Genomic DNA, 14024 nt, shown 5'->3' on the forward strand with positions numbered 1-14024 from the left:
CTGCCCTCAAAGGCCAACCCTCCCACTGAGTTCTGGAAATCAACCCTCCCACACAGTTCTTGAAGCACTCTTTGATTCAGTTCAAAGGAAGCCAAGAACACCAAAGCAGGCTTGAAACAGCATCAGAGAGGGAGGACAGACAGGTTACACCAGAACTGAACATTCAGGGCAAGTGATAGATATCACAGATGTATGTGATACACAGCAAGAGTCTGGGTGTTTCTGTATATGATGAGCTTCTCAGAACAGCTAATTCTCTAATAGACACAAAGACCTTCTGTACAAATGTGGCTCAGCTCCCCCAATCTCACCTGAAAGGTTCCCACTGCTGTTGATGGGGCTGGACCTGGGAATTGAGTACGCTGGGAAAATATTCCTTGGCCTTAAGCCAAGCTGAGCAAGTTCCTTTCTAAACTCTCCCTTGTCCCACACCAGCTTTGACCTGCACCTCATGGATTTCACACCTGTAAACACTGATTCCTAGGTGGCAGAAATTAGTCCAGTCATTAAACACAGGGCCTGTATGTACAGTGGGAATTAAACTGTATAAAGTTTATAAATGCTTTGTGGGTTTGCCTTAACACTTCCAGCACAGGGTCCCATGGCTGGACTGCATTCCTAAGAAAATTGGAACTTATAAAAATGCTGCTGAAGCAGCAAATGGGCTGATGAGCAACCAGCCAACTCACTTTGTCCTCACAGGACATATATCCCTGTACCAACCCATCTCGGGCAAAGAGAATGGAAATTTCCCCAGGAATCTCACCTGAGAAGTTATTTATTTATCCATCCTTGGATGGGTCTCCCTTTCCTGCTCTGGGAATGAAGAGCAGGTTTGGAGCATTCACATTCTCCCCAAAATGACAACTCAGGTCACTCTGCCTGGGACTCATCCCAGTTCAACCAGTTGTCACTGGTGGATGGGGTTTCTCCATGAATGAGCCTGTTGTGTGTTTAGCTTGAGAACCAACCTGTGAGAATTCTTGGCATGAGGGACTGTCCATGCAGAGAGCAGAGCAGGACACGTGTCCTCTGTGAGGGTAAAAGAGAGAAGGGGCTTGTTCTCTTACCCAGACCCTGGTTCTGCTGCTCCCACTCGATGGTGTCAGGAACCTGGTAGGACACCCCAGCCAGCTGGGCCACAGGGTTTTCCAGGCCAGGGATGGGCTCCTGGGAGGTCTCCCCTGGAATTGTGAAGCCTGGCAGCTCCGTGTCGCCCTCCAGGCTTTCATCCATCAGATCAATGTCTTTGTCCTCCTCATCTTCCTCTTCCTCCTCTTCTTCCTCCTCCTCTTCTTCATCCTCTTCCTCTTCCTCACCCTCTGGACAGGGAGACACAAGAGAAACATCAGGAAACATCCCTCAAGGCAGAAGTTTCACAGATCCCTAGAGGTGAGCACCAACCAATACCAATCCCCAAAGACAAAGCAGCTGAACAAACTTGTGCTTATTTTCCAACAGGAAAGACACCCACAGGGGTTAATTTGGAGGGCTCATCACTGTGGGAAGTGGCTGACTAACAATGAGATGCTGTCTCAGACTGTCAAATTAGTGGGAAATACAGTAATTTTCTACTTCCTACCAGCAGAGTACAAACAAGCTTGTGAATGTGTACAACACCTGAGCATCTGTAACTACAGAGCTCCCTGCTCAACTCGTTTGTCTCCCTGATTTCCAGTCTTGGAGGCAGCAATAAGTTGGTTCTATTTTTAACTTTTATTAAGCCTTTCCCAGCTTTCCAGCCCAGTTACACTGACATGGTCCCTCCTCCAGAAAAGGCACCTGGCTGGGATGTGTGCAGGCAGGTGGGCTCTTGGATTTGGGAGAACAGCAGTGGGATCCTCAGCAGGATCCTCAGCAGGTTTTCACCAGCACTCCTGTCACAGCAGATTTACACCAGACAAAGGTACAACCAAGGAACACTTCATTCATAGAATCACAGAATATTTTGGGTTGGAAGGGACCTTAAAGATTATCTCATTCCAACCCACTGCCATGGGCAGGGACACCTTCCACTAGCCCAGGCTGCTCCAAGGTCCCATCCAACCTGGCCTTGGAAAGTGTTGGAAAGGAGGCAGCACAGCCAACACTTTGCAGGAGAGCAGATGGATGTGACACAGAGAAATCCCTGTGAATTCAGTGGAAAGTGTCCCTGCCCATGGCAGGGAGTGTGAAAGTAGATGACCTTTAAGGTCCCTTTAAGGTCCCTTCCAACCAAACCATTCTGTGATTCTGTGAATCCTCCACTAGAGCAAATACCCATCCATTCCCAAACTGCCTGTTAACACCCAGAGAGACAAATATTTAAGCCAGAACTGGCCAGAGATGCTAAAAAAAGACTGGAGCAGGGCACACACAGTCAGTCTTCCCATGGCTTCTCTTCCCAGCTTTCAGTTACAAAAGTCCCAAGGACTTCCTAAGCCAGAATTTGCATCAGAGCTATTTAGTTGTTACTAATGGAGCCACCACCCACCAGGAAAAGATAATATCTGGAACAATGACATGCTTTGAATTTCTTATGGTTAGTTTGTCAAAGCTGGAAACTAAAACATAGTATTTATGCACTTCATCTGCTTTGCACAAAGCACTGCTCAGCCCTGTAGGAAATTCCCTCCTGATGTGCTCAGACTGGGAGAGCTCATCACCTGCATCTGGGCAGAGGGTTGAGCTGAGGGTCCAGGACCACACCAAAAACTAACAATCCATCCAAATCCCCATTAGTAACCTAGATATCCCTTAACTTCTGCTGGAGCTGCACTTCCCATAGGTCACAGACACTGCAATGAGATGGAGTGGCTGAGATAGGACACCTGAGGGGCTGTACAAACCCTTCCTGCTGTAAGGAGAGCAGGTGATGCTTCACTCCTCTCCTTTCTGCTGCAGGGTGTGATGGCACTCCAGCACAGTTGGTCCACAAACACCAGAGAAACAAACTGGGGAGACTGAGGAATCACAGTACCATTTAGGCTGGAAAAGATCTCCAAGATCATCTAGTCCAGCCCATCCACCAGCACTGCCAAGCACACCAGTAACCCATGTCCCCAAGTGTCACACTTATACAGTTTTGACATCCCTCCAAGGATGGGGACTCCACCACTGCCCTGGGAAGCTGTGCCAGGGCTTGACAACCCTTTCAGTGAAGAAATTTTTCCTAATATCCAATCTAAACCTCCCCTGGTGCAACTTGAGGCCGATTGTTCTAATCATGTCATTTGTTACTTGGAAGAAGAGACCAATCTCCACCTGGCTCCCCACTCCTGTCAGGGAGTTGTAGAGAACAAGAATCATAGAATCATAGAATCAATTGGGTTGGAAAAGACCTCCGAGATCATCAAGTCCAACCCTTGGTCCAACTCCAGTCCCTTTACCAGAGCATGGCACTCAGTGCCACAGCCAATCTCAGTTGAAAAACCTCCAGGGATGGGAAATCCACCCCCTCTCTGGGCAGCCCATTCCAATGCCTGAGCACTCTCTCTGGAAAGAATTTTTTTCTGATATTCCCCCCTGAGCCTCCTTTTCTCCAGGCTGAGCCCCCCAGCTCCCTCAGCTGCTCCTGGTGCTCCAGACCCTTCCCCAGCTCTGTTCCTTTTTCTGGACATGCTCCTGCCCTTCAATGCCTTTCTTGTTGTGAGGGGCCCAAAACTGACCCCAGGATTTGAGGTGTGGCCTCACAGTGCCCAGCAAAGGGGGACAGTCACTGTCCTGGTCCTGCTGCCTCACTACTGATGATCCAAGCCAAGTGCCAATGTCCTCCTTGCCCATCTGGGCTCATGTTCAGTCACTGTTGACCAGCACCCCCAGGTCCTTCTTCTCTGGGCAGTTTTCCAGCTGCTCTGCCCCCAGCCTGGAGCACTGCAGGGGGTTGTTGTAACCCAAGTGCAGGACCCAGCACTTGGCCTTGTTGGACCTGAAGCTCTTCAGCTGGTGGCAATCAAACTGGAATTAAATGGGGGAAGCTGGTCTCCTTCCTTTGATCTCCACACACTGGAATCTGTGCTGTTACATGGCATCATCTCCCTTCCCTCTAATTCAAGGATTTGCTTTCAAACACTATATGTTTTTCTCAGCTCACCCAGACAAAAAACAACCAAACCTGCCACCTTAAAATTCTAATCCTGTATTTCATACAAATGAGCTGCTGTTTGGATTTAGCTGCAACATTCTGTTATCCCATGGCTTTTGGGACCTGGAAAAATCATTCCCACACACAATTATACCACAGAGAGCATCTAATGGAGCTTACAGGGATGTAGTTACCCCCTTAAATTCCCATTACATTTTATAGCCAGTCTCTGTCTTACAGTGTGCCCATCCTTTTGAATCAGCAGAAGAATTTTCTGCCACACTGAGTGTTGCCACATAAAACATACAGCTGTAAAGCTGGGAATGGCACCTGGAGAGTGCTCCCAGGAAACCTGCAAACACAAGTTAATGCAGGTCTCCTGCCCCTGCTGAGAGCAGCACAGCTATAAACATTCCCAAAATTGAGCAGCTACAACACCAGAGAAGAGGGATGTGAAGAGAGGTTTACCTTAGATGGGTGAAAAAGCAGCCAAGAGGGAACAGGCATCAGATTTTTATCTCTGAAAAACTACTCTGGGACAAGGATTTTAGAAGCTTCTTGTGATTTCAGCAAGCCAAACCCCAGACACCTGCCAGGCTGTGGTGTTGAAGCCACAGATAGCCATCTCTGTGCCTCCAAAACCTGAAGGCAGCCGAGCTGAACACCCAAATTGAAAGTGCTGAGGTCACTTATCGCATGTGATCATCACCAAGCTCCATCAATCACCACGGCAGAAAGCTGGGAATAATGGAATCCTTGTAGCACAACCGCTGCAAGGGCAAAGGCAAAGGCTCTTCGTTTGTCTCCATCTCCTCCCTGGCTCGTTCCTGCATCCCCAAAGAGCTTTTTTTTACCCCCATCCCAAAATGCCAGCAGCTCCTCTCGCTGCAAGGCGCGGCGCAGAGCACCACTTGGTGGCCACAGGGAGGAAGCTGCACTTCCCAAAAAAACCCCAGAACTTCACAAACGTGGGATTTCAGGAGCAGAGGCACAACAGGAGCCCGTGGGCAGGCTGTGCATAAAGCCTGGTAGGCTCATAAGGGGGGAAATGAAAAATGAGCAGCTCACAGCCGAGCCTCAAGCTGGAGGTTTGTGCTTCACTCGAAAGCCTTTTACAAAAATCACGTTTTCCCTCCTAAATTGGTACTTTTGGCCTTTTGAAGGGCTCAGCCACAGTTTGAAAGAAAACAAACAGGAGACACTGAATGTAGCAAGGACTGAAAGTTCAAAGCCCAGCAGATTCAGAAGAAATTCAGAGCTCCATGTGCATTTCCAGCCCATTGTGAACTATTCTGTGTATCATGGAGTGGTTTAGGTTGGAAAAGCCCTCTAAGATCACAGAGTCCAACTGTTCTCCCAGCACTGCCAAGGCCACCACCAACCCACGTCCCCAAGTTCCACATCTTTTAAATCCCTCAGTGATGGTGATTCCAGCACTTCCCTGGGCAGCTGTGCCAGGGCTTGACATAGAGAAATTCTTCCTAATACCCAATTTAAACGTCCCCTGGTGCAGCTTGAGGCCATTTCCTCTTGTCCTGTGTTTGTTACTTGGGAGAATAGGCCTATTCCTAATCCCTAGTCCTGCTAGACATATTGCTGACACAAACCAGGATGCTGCTGGCCTTCTTGGCCACCTAAGCAGTTCCTGCTTAGCCATCCTTGCTCTGGAGATCTTCAGATGTTACACAGAAGCTGATTTTGTTGTCCTGTTTGCGTGCACCGAATCCATAACGTGCCACATGGATCTATTACGGAGGGATGGCATCCTGTCTCCTCTCCTGGTGACACCAGGAGACTTCAGCACTGACACACAGCCCAAGCAGATGTTTGTATTGTCACAGAATCATGGAATGGTTTGGGTTGGAAGTGATCTTAAAGACCATCCAATCCCAGCCCCCTGCCATGGGCAGGGACACCTTCCATTATCCCAGGTTGCTCCAAACACCATCCAACATGGCCTTGGACACTACCAGGGATGGGAGGGATTTTCTACTGCAAAAATAATCAATGGCAGTTAAAGTCTCATCCCCAAGAGCGAAGAAATCCCAAATCTGCCACTAAAGGAGCCTCTGCTTTGCCTTCATGGAAACAGGAAATAAAAAAAACCCAAGAAATTCAGCACCTCTCTGTGCTGCAATGATGGACCAGCCCAAGAAAGATGCAGGCAAAAGGAATCCCAGGGAAAATGAGACTCACAGTTCACAAGTCAAAGATTTCAGTTTTGAAGGAGCTCACAACCTTGTACCAGGCATTCAAAATTGCAGGTTTGGAGAAGCAATAGGAGAGCACCAAGAAAACAAGTTTGAGACAAAATAGCACATTTTCAGCTGAGTTTTTTTTGGGGGGGGTCACAACTTTATTAACAGTCACCAGAAACAGCCACCACTGGGCTTTATATGGAACTCTGAATGGATCCATGAGCAACACTGGTGATATCCACAGGATGGGATTTGCTATTCCAGGGTGGCAAAAGCTCCCTGTGGTTGCTTCAAAAAAAGAATTTTAAGTGGAAAACTGCACATAGCCCTGGTGACCTGTGTGGCTCAGGCAAGGGAAATGAGGACTCATCACACCTCCTTCCTGAGGCATTTCACAGACTCAGGAGGAACCCATAAACAGCAGGGTCTGAAAGCCTTGGACAACAACCAGCAAGCCAAGCAAAAGCCTCAGACTTGATTTTTTGGGATAAGATGGCCTGAAATGAGCTGCAGCTGAAGCCACTGTGGTCATACGTTGCTGAAGACAATGGAATTACACCAAGACCTCTGTTTCCAGGTGAAGAAACTGTCACTGAAGAAGGATATTTCTCTCTTTAGGTATTTCCTATTTATGTTTGCAAACACTTTTATTCCACAGAAGGTTCAAGGAACCATCATTTGTCAGGTTTAGTGCACAAGAGAAATATCTTGCTGTGTCCTGAGCAGCGAGAGACTCTCAGCAGAAGGTGATATATTCCCTCTCAGGCACAGACTGAATTCAAATTGCAACCAAAAAAAAATAATAAGGCAAACTAAAGGGGAGCTTGCAGGGCAAAACCTGCAGTTGTACTTTTTCTGTCCTTTCCCATCCCAGCCTCTCTCACACCAAACTCAGAGGCCAATGATGTCTCAGTGATACCACAGAGCTTTGCTGTGATCCATGAGAGTTTCAGAGCTGTGATTTTATAGTTGCTCAGTGCTGTAGGGTCACCCATCTGCTAATAACAAGGTGTAAATATGTAAATAATAATGTGTAAACAACAACAGGATCAGGGATGGGGTCTGTGACTCCCTTTTTCAGGCAGAGAGTCTCTGCCAAAGGTTTTCTTCCAGTGAGGTTCCCTTTCTGCACTGTTCTTGTGATCACAGTTGACGGTCAAGGCAGGGAGGCCTTTCTAGGACAACTCTCTTTTATTATTTATCTGCTGTTTTCACACGATCAGATCACAATGTCATCCAAGAGCTCCAAAACACTGCCAGAAACACCCAGTGGCAGCTTGGAAGGAGACAGCTGTTGGAATCTGGATGGGCTGTGCCATGTGGGTGAAGATGCCCAAGCCAGCAGCAGGCACAGGAACTCTGCAAAATCACCAGGGTGAAACCCCCAGAGCTGAGAGCTCTGCTAAGCACAGTCATGTCCACTGCAAAGCTGGCTGGGGTGTTTGCAGAATGTGCTGCATGAACATCACCTGAAATGCTTTGCTCTGGAAGGGGAACCAAACCAAGCACGGTCTCTCATGGGAAGTATCAGCATCCAGGCTATTGCACAGGGACAAGGGAAGGGACTGCTGGGAAAAATCCATGTGCTGGATGGGATGCTACCACACAAAGCAAGATAACATAACCCTACACAGAGAAGTTTCAAGGGAAGAGGAAGTAACATCATCAAATCACAGAATCATTCAGGTTGGAAAAGCCCTCTGAGATCAGTGTCCAACCATCCCCCAGCACTGCCAAGGCCACCACTGTCCCATGTCCCCAAGTGCCACATCCACAAGGCTTTTAAATCCTTCCAGGGATGGTGATTTCATCACTGCTCTGGGCAGCCTGTGCCAGGGTTTGCCAACCCTTTTAATGAAGACATTTTTCCTAATATCCAATCTAAACCTTTCCTGGTGGAACTCAAGGCTGTTTCCTCTTATCCAAAACTTTTATGTAACAGAAGGAAATCCTTGCTAGGAGAGGGAACATTCCCCTGGCAGCAAAGCTGAGCTGATGCTGGTTTAGGAGCTTCTCCTTGCCAGAGCCCAAGAGCTGCAGAAGCTGCTCCCCAGCAGAAGGCTCTTTGACATTGCAAAAGTATGAGAGATTTGGAATCTGATCATAACCTACTTCCCCCCCACATCTGAGGGGAATCAGACTGACTTTTCACAGCCCTGGCCCATTGCTTGTAACATATCTGAGGTACTGAGGACTTTGGAGAGGGAAAGAAAAACAAAGGTGAAAGACACACCAGCTGGGCCCACTGGTCTGGTCCTGTATTAAGAGCAGAAACAATAATTCCTACAATGAATGGGTTGGAAAGGACTTCACAGATCATCTCATTCCACCCCCTGCCATGGGCAGGGACACCTTCCACAATCCCAAGTCCTGTCCAGCCTGGCCTTGGACACTCCCAGGGATGGGGCAACCACAGCTTCTCTGGGCAACCTGTGCCAGGGCCTGGCCACTCTCACAGGGAAGAGTTTCTTCCTAAAAGAAGGCCAAGCTGTATTTCCAGCAGTGTTCACCTCAAAACTGCTTTCCCACTGAGCCAGCCTGAAGAGTCAGTTTAGCAACCCAAGACTATTTTAAAGGGGAAAAAAATCCAGAATGCTGCAGAACACACTGCGTGGACTGTGACAAGTTTGTTCCCTGGTTTGCTGCAGAGCAGCTCTTCTAATTCAAGTTGTGCAGGTGTTGAACTGAGCAGTATAAAAATCAAGACAAGAAGAAGGTGATTTATCAAGTGAGGGCAGTGAAATCAGACAAGATTTAATGACCACAACCTGTAAGTGGGCAGGGCAGAAAGGCGGACAGAGAATTGTCAACAAAAAACTTCCTCATGGAAAAGGGCTGTGGGAATGACACTTTTCTTCCCAATCACAAATAAAAAGCCCCAGCAGAAGCATTAATTCCACTTTAATTGGAAAAAGGCTGTGTCACTCCAGAAGTGTCCAATTCAATCCCCCTGCCTGGGAACAAAACAACCAACAGCCTAGGAGTTCAGAAAACATTTGATTTAAGCTTCATCTTCTAAGCAAGTCCAGTATGGATCATGACAGATGACACAGACTGGGGGTGGATCTGTTATTGTGGGCCAGTCTCTGGGATACCAAGGTTTTAGCTCAAGTCCCATCAGGAGCCAAAGGGAAGATGATGTGAGTCCACTCAGCTCACTGCCAATCTGAGCTCTTGCTTTTTTCCAAGTCCTTGCTCACCCTCCTGCAGAATCCCTGGTCCCAAAGCCTCCCAGGGAAGCCTCATGAGCAACATCATCCCCCCAATCCAAGGGACCTCAGGCATCAGCAGCTCCAGAGGAAAATGCTCCTTGCAGAGCCTTAAGCCACATCCCTGCTTATCTGAATCCACCTCCCTAGAGCCACGAGGGTGAGTTGCTTAAGCCTCAGATTAAAACAAACAAACTCATTAAAAACTGTCACCCCACACAGCCCAATTAACTTCCAATAGCAACCATGGGGGTTTTCTATTGGTTTTGTTCAAGCTCAAAGGTAAGTAAGGGAAAGCTACAACATAAAAGTGGTAACTAAGTGAATTCTAATTTTTGGACAAATAAGAAGTCAGACACAGTTAAAAATTCAAGTATAGCCTGGCAAGCACAGGAACAAGGTGGGTCAGACTGAGGAACATCATATAACCTGCTGGAGACAGACCAGTGCCAGAGTAGCACAGAGAACAGGCTGAAAGAGCAAGGATTGCTCAGTATGGAGAAGAAAAGGCTCCAGGGAGACCTGAAAGCCCCTTCCGGTGCCTTATGGGGTACCAGGAGAGCTGGGGAGGGATGTTAGACAACAGCACAGAATGACAGGACAAGGAGAAATGGCTTTAAGGTGAAGAAGAGTGGGGTTAGAGCAGATCTTAGGAAGAAACTCTTCCCTAGGAGGGTGGGCAGGCCCTGGCACAGGTTGCCCAGAGAAGCTGTGGCTGCCCCATCCCTGGAAGTGTCCAAGACCAGGCTGGACAGGGCTTGGAGCCACCTGGGATAGTGGAAGGTGTCCCTTCCCCTGGCAGGGGGTGGGACGGGATGGTCTTTAAGGTCCCTTCCAAACCAAACCATTCTATTATTCTACTCAGAGGAGAATAAACCAAGACTGAAGCAGGTGAGCAGACCAATGCTGCTTCCCAAACATGCTTTAAACCCCTTCAAGAGGTTCTTCAGAAGCTGCTGTTGAAGACCATAAAGCAGAACAGAAATGGTATTTGAAATATGAAGCCCTTGAGAGCATCATTTGGCACAGCCAGGCCCTGAGTGATGGTGTGGTTTGGGTTCTGTTGGAGGTGCCAGACCCTGTTCGGTCCCTGGACCAAGCTGAGCTCAGCCCAGCAGCTGCAACACAGCTGGAGTCTCCTCCCTCCTCTTCCCCTTGAGCCTTTAATTAGCCCAATACCCTCTTAGCTGTTCACCCACAAGCTCCCACCTCATTAAGGGCCTGATCATCCTCCCCATCCCTCCCTTTTCCACTCTCAGCTGGAATTCAGAAAATAAAACAAGTCACCACCCAATTTAGCAGCAGATGTGTCATCTTTGGTCTTTCTTTCAGGAGAAGAAAGGGAGGGGGAAAAAAAAGGCTTGGATTTGATGCAAAATTGTCACACTTTTTTTTACCATTTTCTGCTACAAAGGAGAATGAGGGATGAGCCACCACCTGCTGTGAGGAAGACAGAGGTCAACCTGCACCACAGAGACAGAGCAGTTCCCATTGCAGTGGTAGCAATAAACCAGGAGTAAGACAAAAGAGTGTACCAAAGACATTTAATAATTCATGCTGCATGTGCTTTGTTTTAAATCTTCTGTTCCTTGCCTATATAGCTGATACCCAAAGAGCTGGTGAGAAATTATAATATCAGGCTAGTTAACCATGCTGGGTTAAGTGCTGGTTTTATTTACACCTCTGCAGCCTAATTTAAATTTTTAACAGGGTTGCAGAGATTTAATGAGGCAGATCTTAATCCATACAGTCAGGGTCCAAATAACAGTCCCCTTCAGAGCCTTAATTTCCAGCAAAAATACACTTCATATCCAAAAAAACCCACGAAGGTTCCTTGTACTATGACCCAGCTCAGAAGAAACATGTAAGGGGGAGTTGAAGGATCTTTCATAAATTTATGTAAAGGGCTACAAGCCCTGAAAAATTCTGAAAAATGGCAACCACTGCCTTCACTTCTGAAGTAAAACACACAGCTCAGGTAACTGGGTGGGAGAAGAACAAGATGAAAGGGGAAGAGGAGAGAGGTGCTGGAGTCACTGTCCCTGGAGGTATTTAAGGAACAACTGGATGTGGCACTCGGTGCTATGGTTTATTGGCACAGGAATGGTGGGTCAGAGGTGGGACTTCCTGATCTCAGAGGAATTTTCCAGCCTAAACTGTGCAATGATACACAAAATAGTTCACAATGGGTTGTAAACACATATGGAACTCCAAGTTCTGCCAGCTGCCTGTTGAGAGCCAGCCTGATTAATTGGGAACACTCCACAGTGAGGAGCTACGTGGTTAAATCTCTTCCTCTTACAGTAAGTGAAATAAAGTTTCTCATCTTCAGAGTTATTGACTATTCTTGACACCATAAAACAGGCAAAGCATCTCCTGCTTTTATGCAAGCTCTAAGCACTCTCCAGACCCACCAGCCCACCTGACACCTGAACTGTGCAAGCAGCTCACCTCTAGCAACAGCACCTTGAAGGTGGTGCCTTGATGTGCCATCCCTAGAAATGTTCCAAGCTGGACAGGGCTTGGAGCAACCCAGCCTGGTGCAAAAATGTCCCTGTCCCTGGCAGAGGGATGGAATGAGGTAGTCTTTAAGGTCCCTTCCAACTCAAACCTTTCTGTGGGTGAAAAAGAACCAGCCTGTGGGTTCACACACTGTTGCAGAGCAGTTTTGGGTGTAAAGAGGTACTCAAAATAGACAACCACACCAGAAACAGCAAAGCAGAACACTTTAGTTCTCTTCAGAACACCTGTGGGAAGGCAAAAGCCAGATTATGGGTTCCTCCTCCATCCCAAAATCACCTCCAGTTAGCACTGAAGTGGAGCAAGCTGGAGCTTACTGAGCTCCAGGGGAAAGACAGAATGGAGCTTAAACTGTTTTCCCTGTGGGAGTCTGAGAGCTGAAAGGCTTCTATGGACTCTTGTGCTGAAACACAAGTATGTCAGGTCAGCAGTGCCTGCTGCAGCTGGGCAGCCCTGGGAGGTACCACAGTGACCTCTGCCCTGCGTGTCACAGCAGGTTCACCTTAGCATGGCTTGATGAATGAATGCTGAGAAGTCTTCCCACTCCCTGTCCCATGTGCCTTGTTCCACAAGCCCTATCTCCAGCCCTTTCAGCTGGATTCAGACCACAAGAAACATGGACAGGGACTTTTTACAAGGGTATGTAGCAAAAGAACAAAGGGCAATGGCTTTAAACCAACAGAAGGTGGGTTTGGATCAGATCTCAGGAAGAAATTCTTCCCTGTGAGGGTGGTGAGGTTGCCCAGAGAAGTGGTGACTGCCCTATCCCTGGAAGTATCCAAGGCCAGGTTGGACAGGGCTTGGAGCAACCTGGGCTAGTGGAAGGTGTTCCTGCCCATGGCAGGGGAGATGGAATCTCAGAATCACAGAATCAATTGGGTTGGAAAAGACCTCCAAGATCATCAAGTCCAACCCTTGGGCCAACTCCAGTCCCTTTACCAGATCATGGCACTCAGGGCCACGGCCAAGCTCACCTTAAAAACCTCCAGGGATGGGGAATCCACCCCCTCTCTGGGCAGCCCATTCCAATGCCTGACCACTCTCTCTGGAAAGAATTTTTTTCTGATCTCCAACTTCAATTTCCCCTGGCAGAGCTTGAGCCCATTGTGCCCCCTTGTCCTATTGCTGAGTGCCTGGGAGAAGAGACCAACCCCCACCTGGCCAGAACTTCCCTTCAGGGAGTTCCAGACAGTGCTGAGGTCACCCCTGAGCCTCCTCTTCTCCAGGCTAAATGAGATAGTCTTTAAGGTCCCTTCCAACCTATGTGATTCCATCATTCCATGACACTCTGCTGTCCAGGCAGGGTGGTGGCACACAAAGCAAACCTTATCTGCCAGGGCAGACTTACAGACCCATCCTCAGCAGCAGGCCCTGCTGTGGGGCTGTGATTCCAGCTGTCACAGGGGGTGATCCATCACTCTTGGCAGCTGCCTGGGTGAGTTTAACTGCTGGTTTAAGATTAGCACTTCAGGATAACAAGACCTTCAAGGCTGTCCTAGAGAATGTGCTAAAAAGCCTGCTGAGCCTCAGTTTACCCCTGGGTCACCTCCCACATAAAACAGTGACAGGAGCTACTTGAGAACCAGCTCTGTTGTGTTCTGCCCATAAGGTTTCCCCCAAAACTGCAAGAATCTTGCTGAAGGAGGAACATGGCAGGTGACCAGCCATTTCAGGAAGTGGTATCTGCCAAATGCTGCCATGCTGAGGGTGTGCAGACACCTCTGCCAGCACCTACAGCCCAGGAATCCAGTTCAAAAGGAATGTGGTTTCTTTCCAAAGAGCCACTTTTCACCATGTGTTCACAGTGGCTCTGAGGAGGCAAGTGGAACCAGTAGCTCTCTGAACCCAAGAAACCCTACAGAGAAAGCTGCAGTGCTCAACTTGCTAGGGGGACATACAAATTCCAGGCACAGAAACAAAATACATAATCAATTCTCCCAGACAAGTAAGCCTTATCCTCTGCTGTGCCCTGTCCCCATATCCTGTAATCCCTTTATAGGATTTCTCTGCCTAGGAAGGGCAAGTAGGACCAGT

At 48.1% G+C, this 14024-nt stretch overlaps 1 protein-coding gene across 3 annotated transcripts in view; it reads right to left on the bottom strand.

Annotated features, from left to right (window-relative positions):
* The window catches only part of ARMH4 (armadillo like helical domain containing 4), a 68066-nt gene that overhangs the window by 40681 nt on the left and 13361 nt on the right, over window positions 1-14024 (bottom strand). For all 3 annotated transcript variants that reach the window (XM_071557278.1, XM_071557276.1, XM_071557277.1), the window contains exon 5: window positions 1071-1322. In XM_071557278.1, coding sequence (XP_071413379.1) covers window positions 1071-1322 — 252 coding nt within the window. The remainder of the gene's footprint in view (window positions 1-1070; window positions 1323-14024) is intronic.

Source organism: Pithys albifrons, chromosome 6 (assembly GCF_047495875.1).
Source record: "Pithys albifrons albifrons isolate INPA30051 chromosome 6, PitAlb_v1, whole genome shotgun sequence".
Classification (NCBI taxonomy): Eukaryota; Metazoa; Chordata; class Aves; order Passeriformes; family Thamnophilidae; genus Pithys; species Pithys albifrons.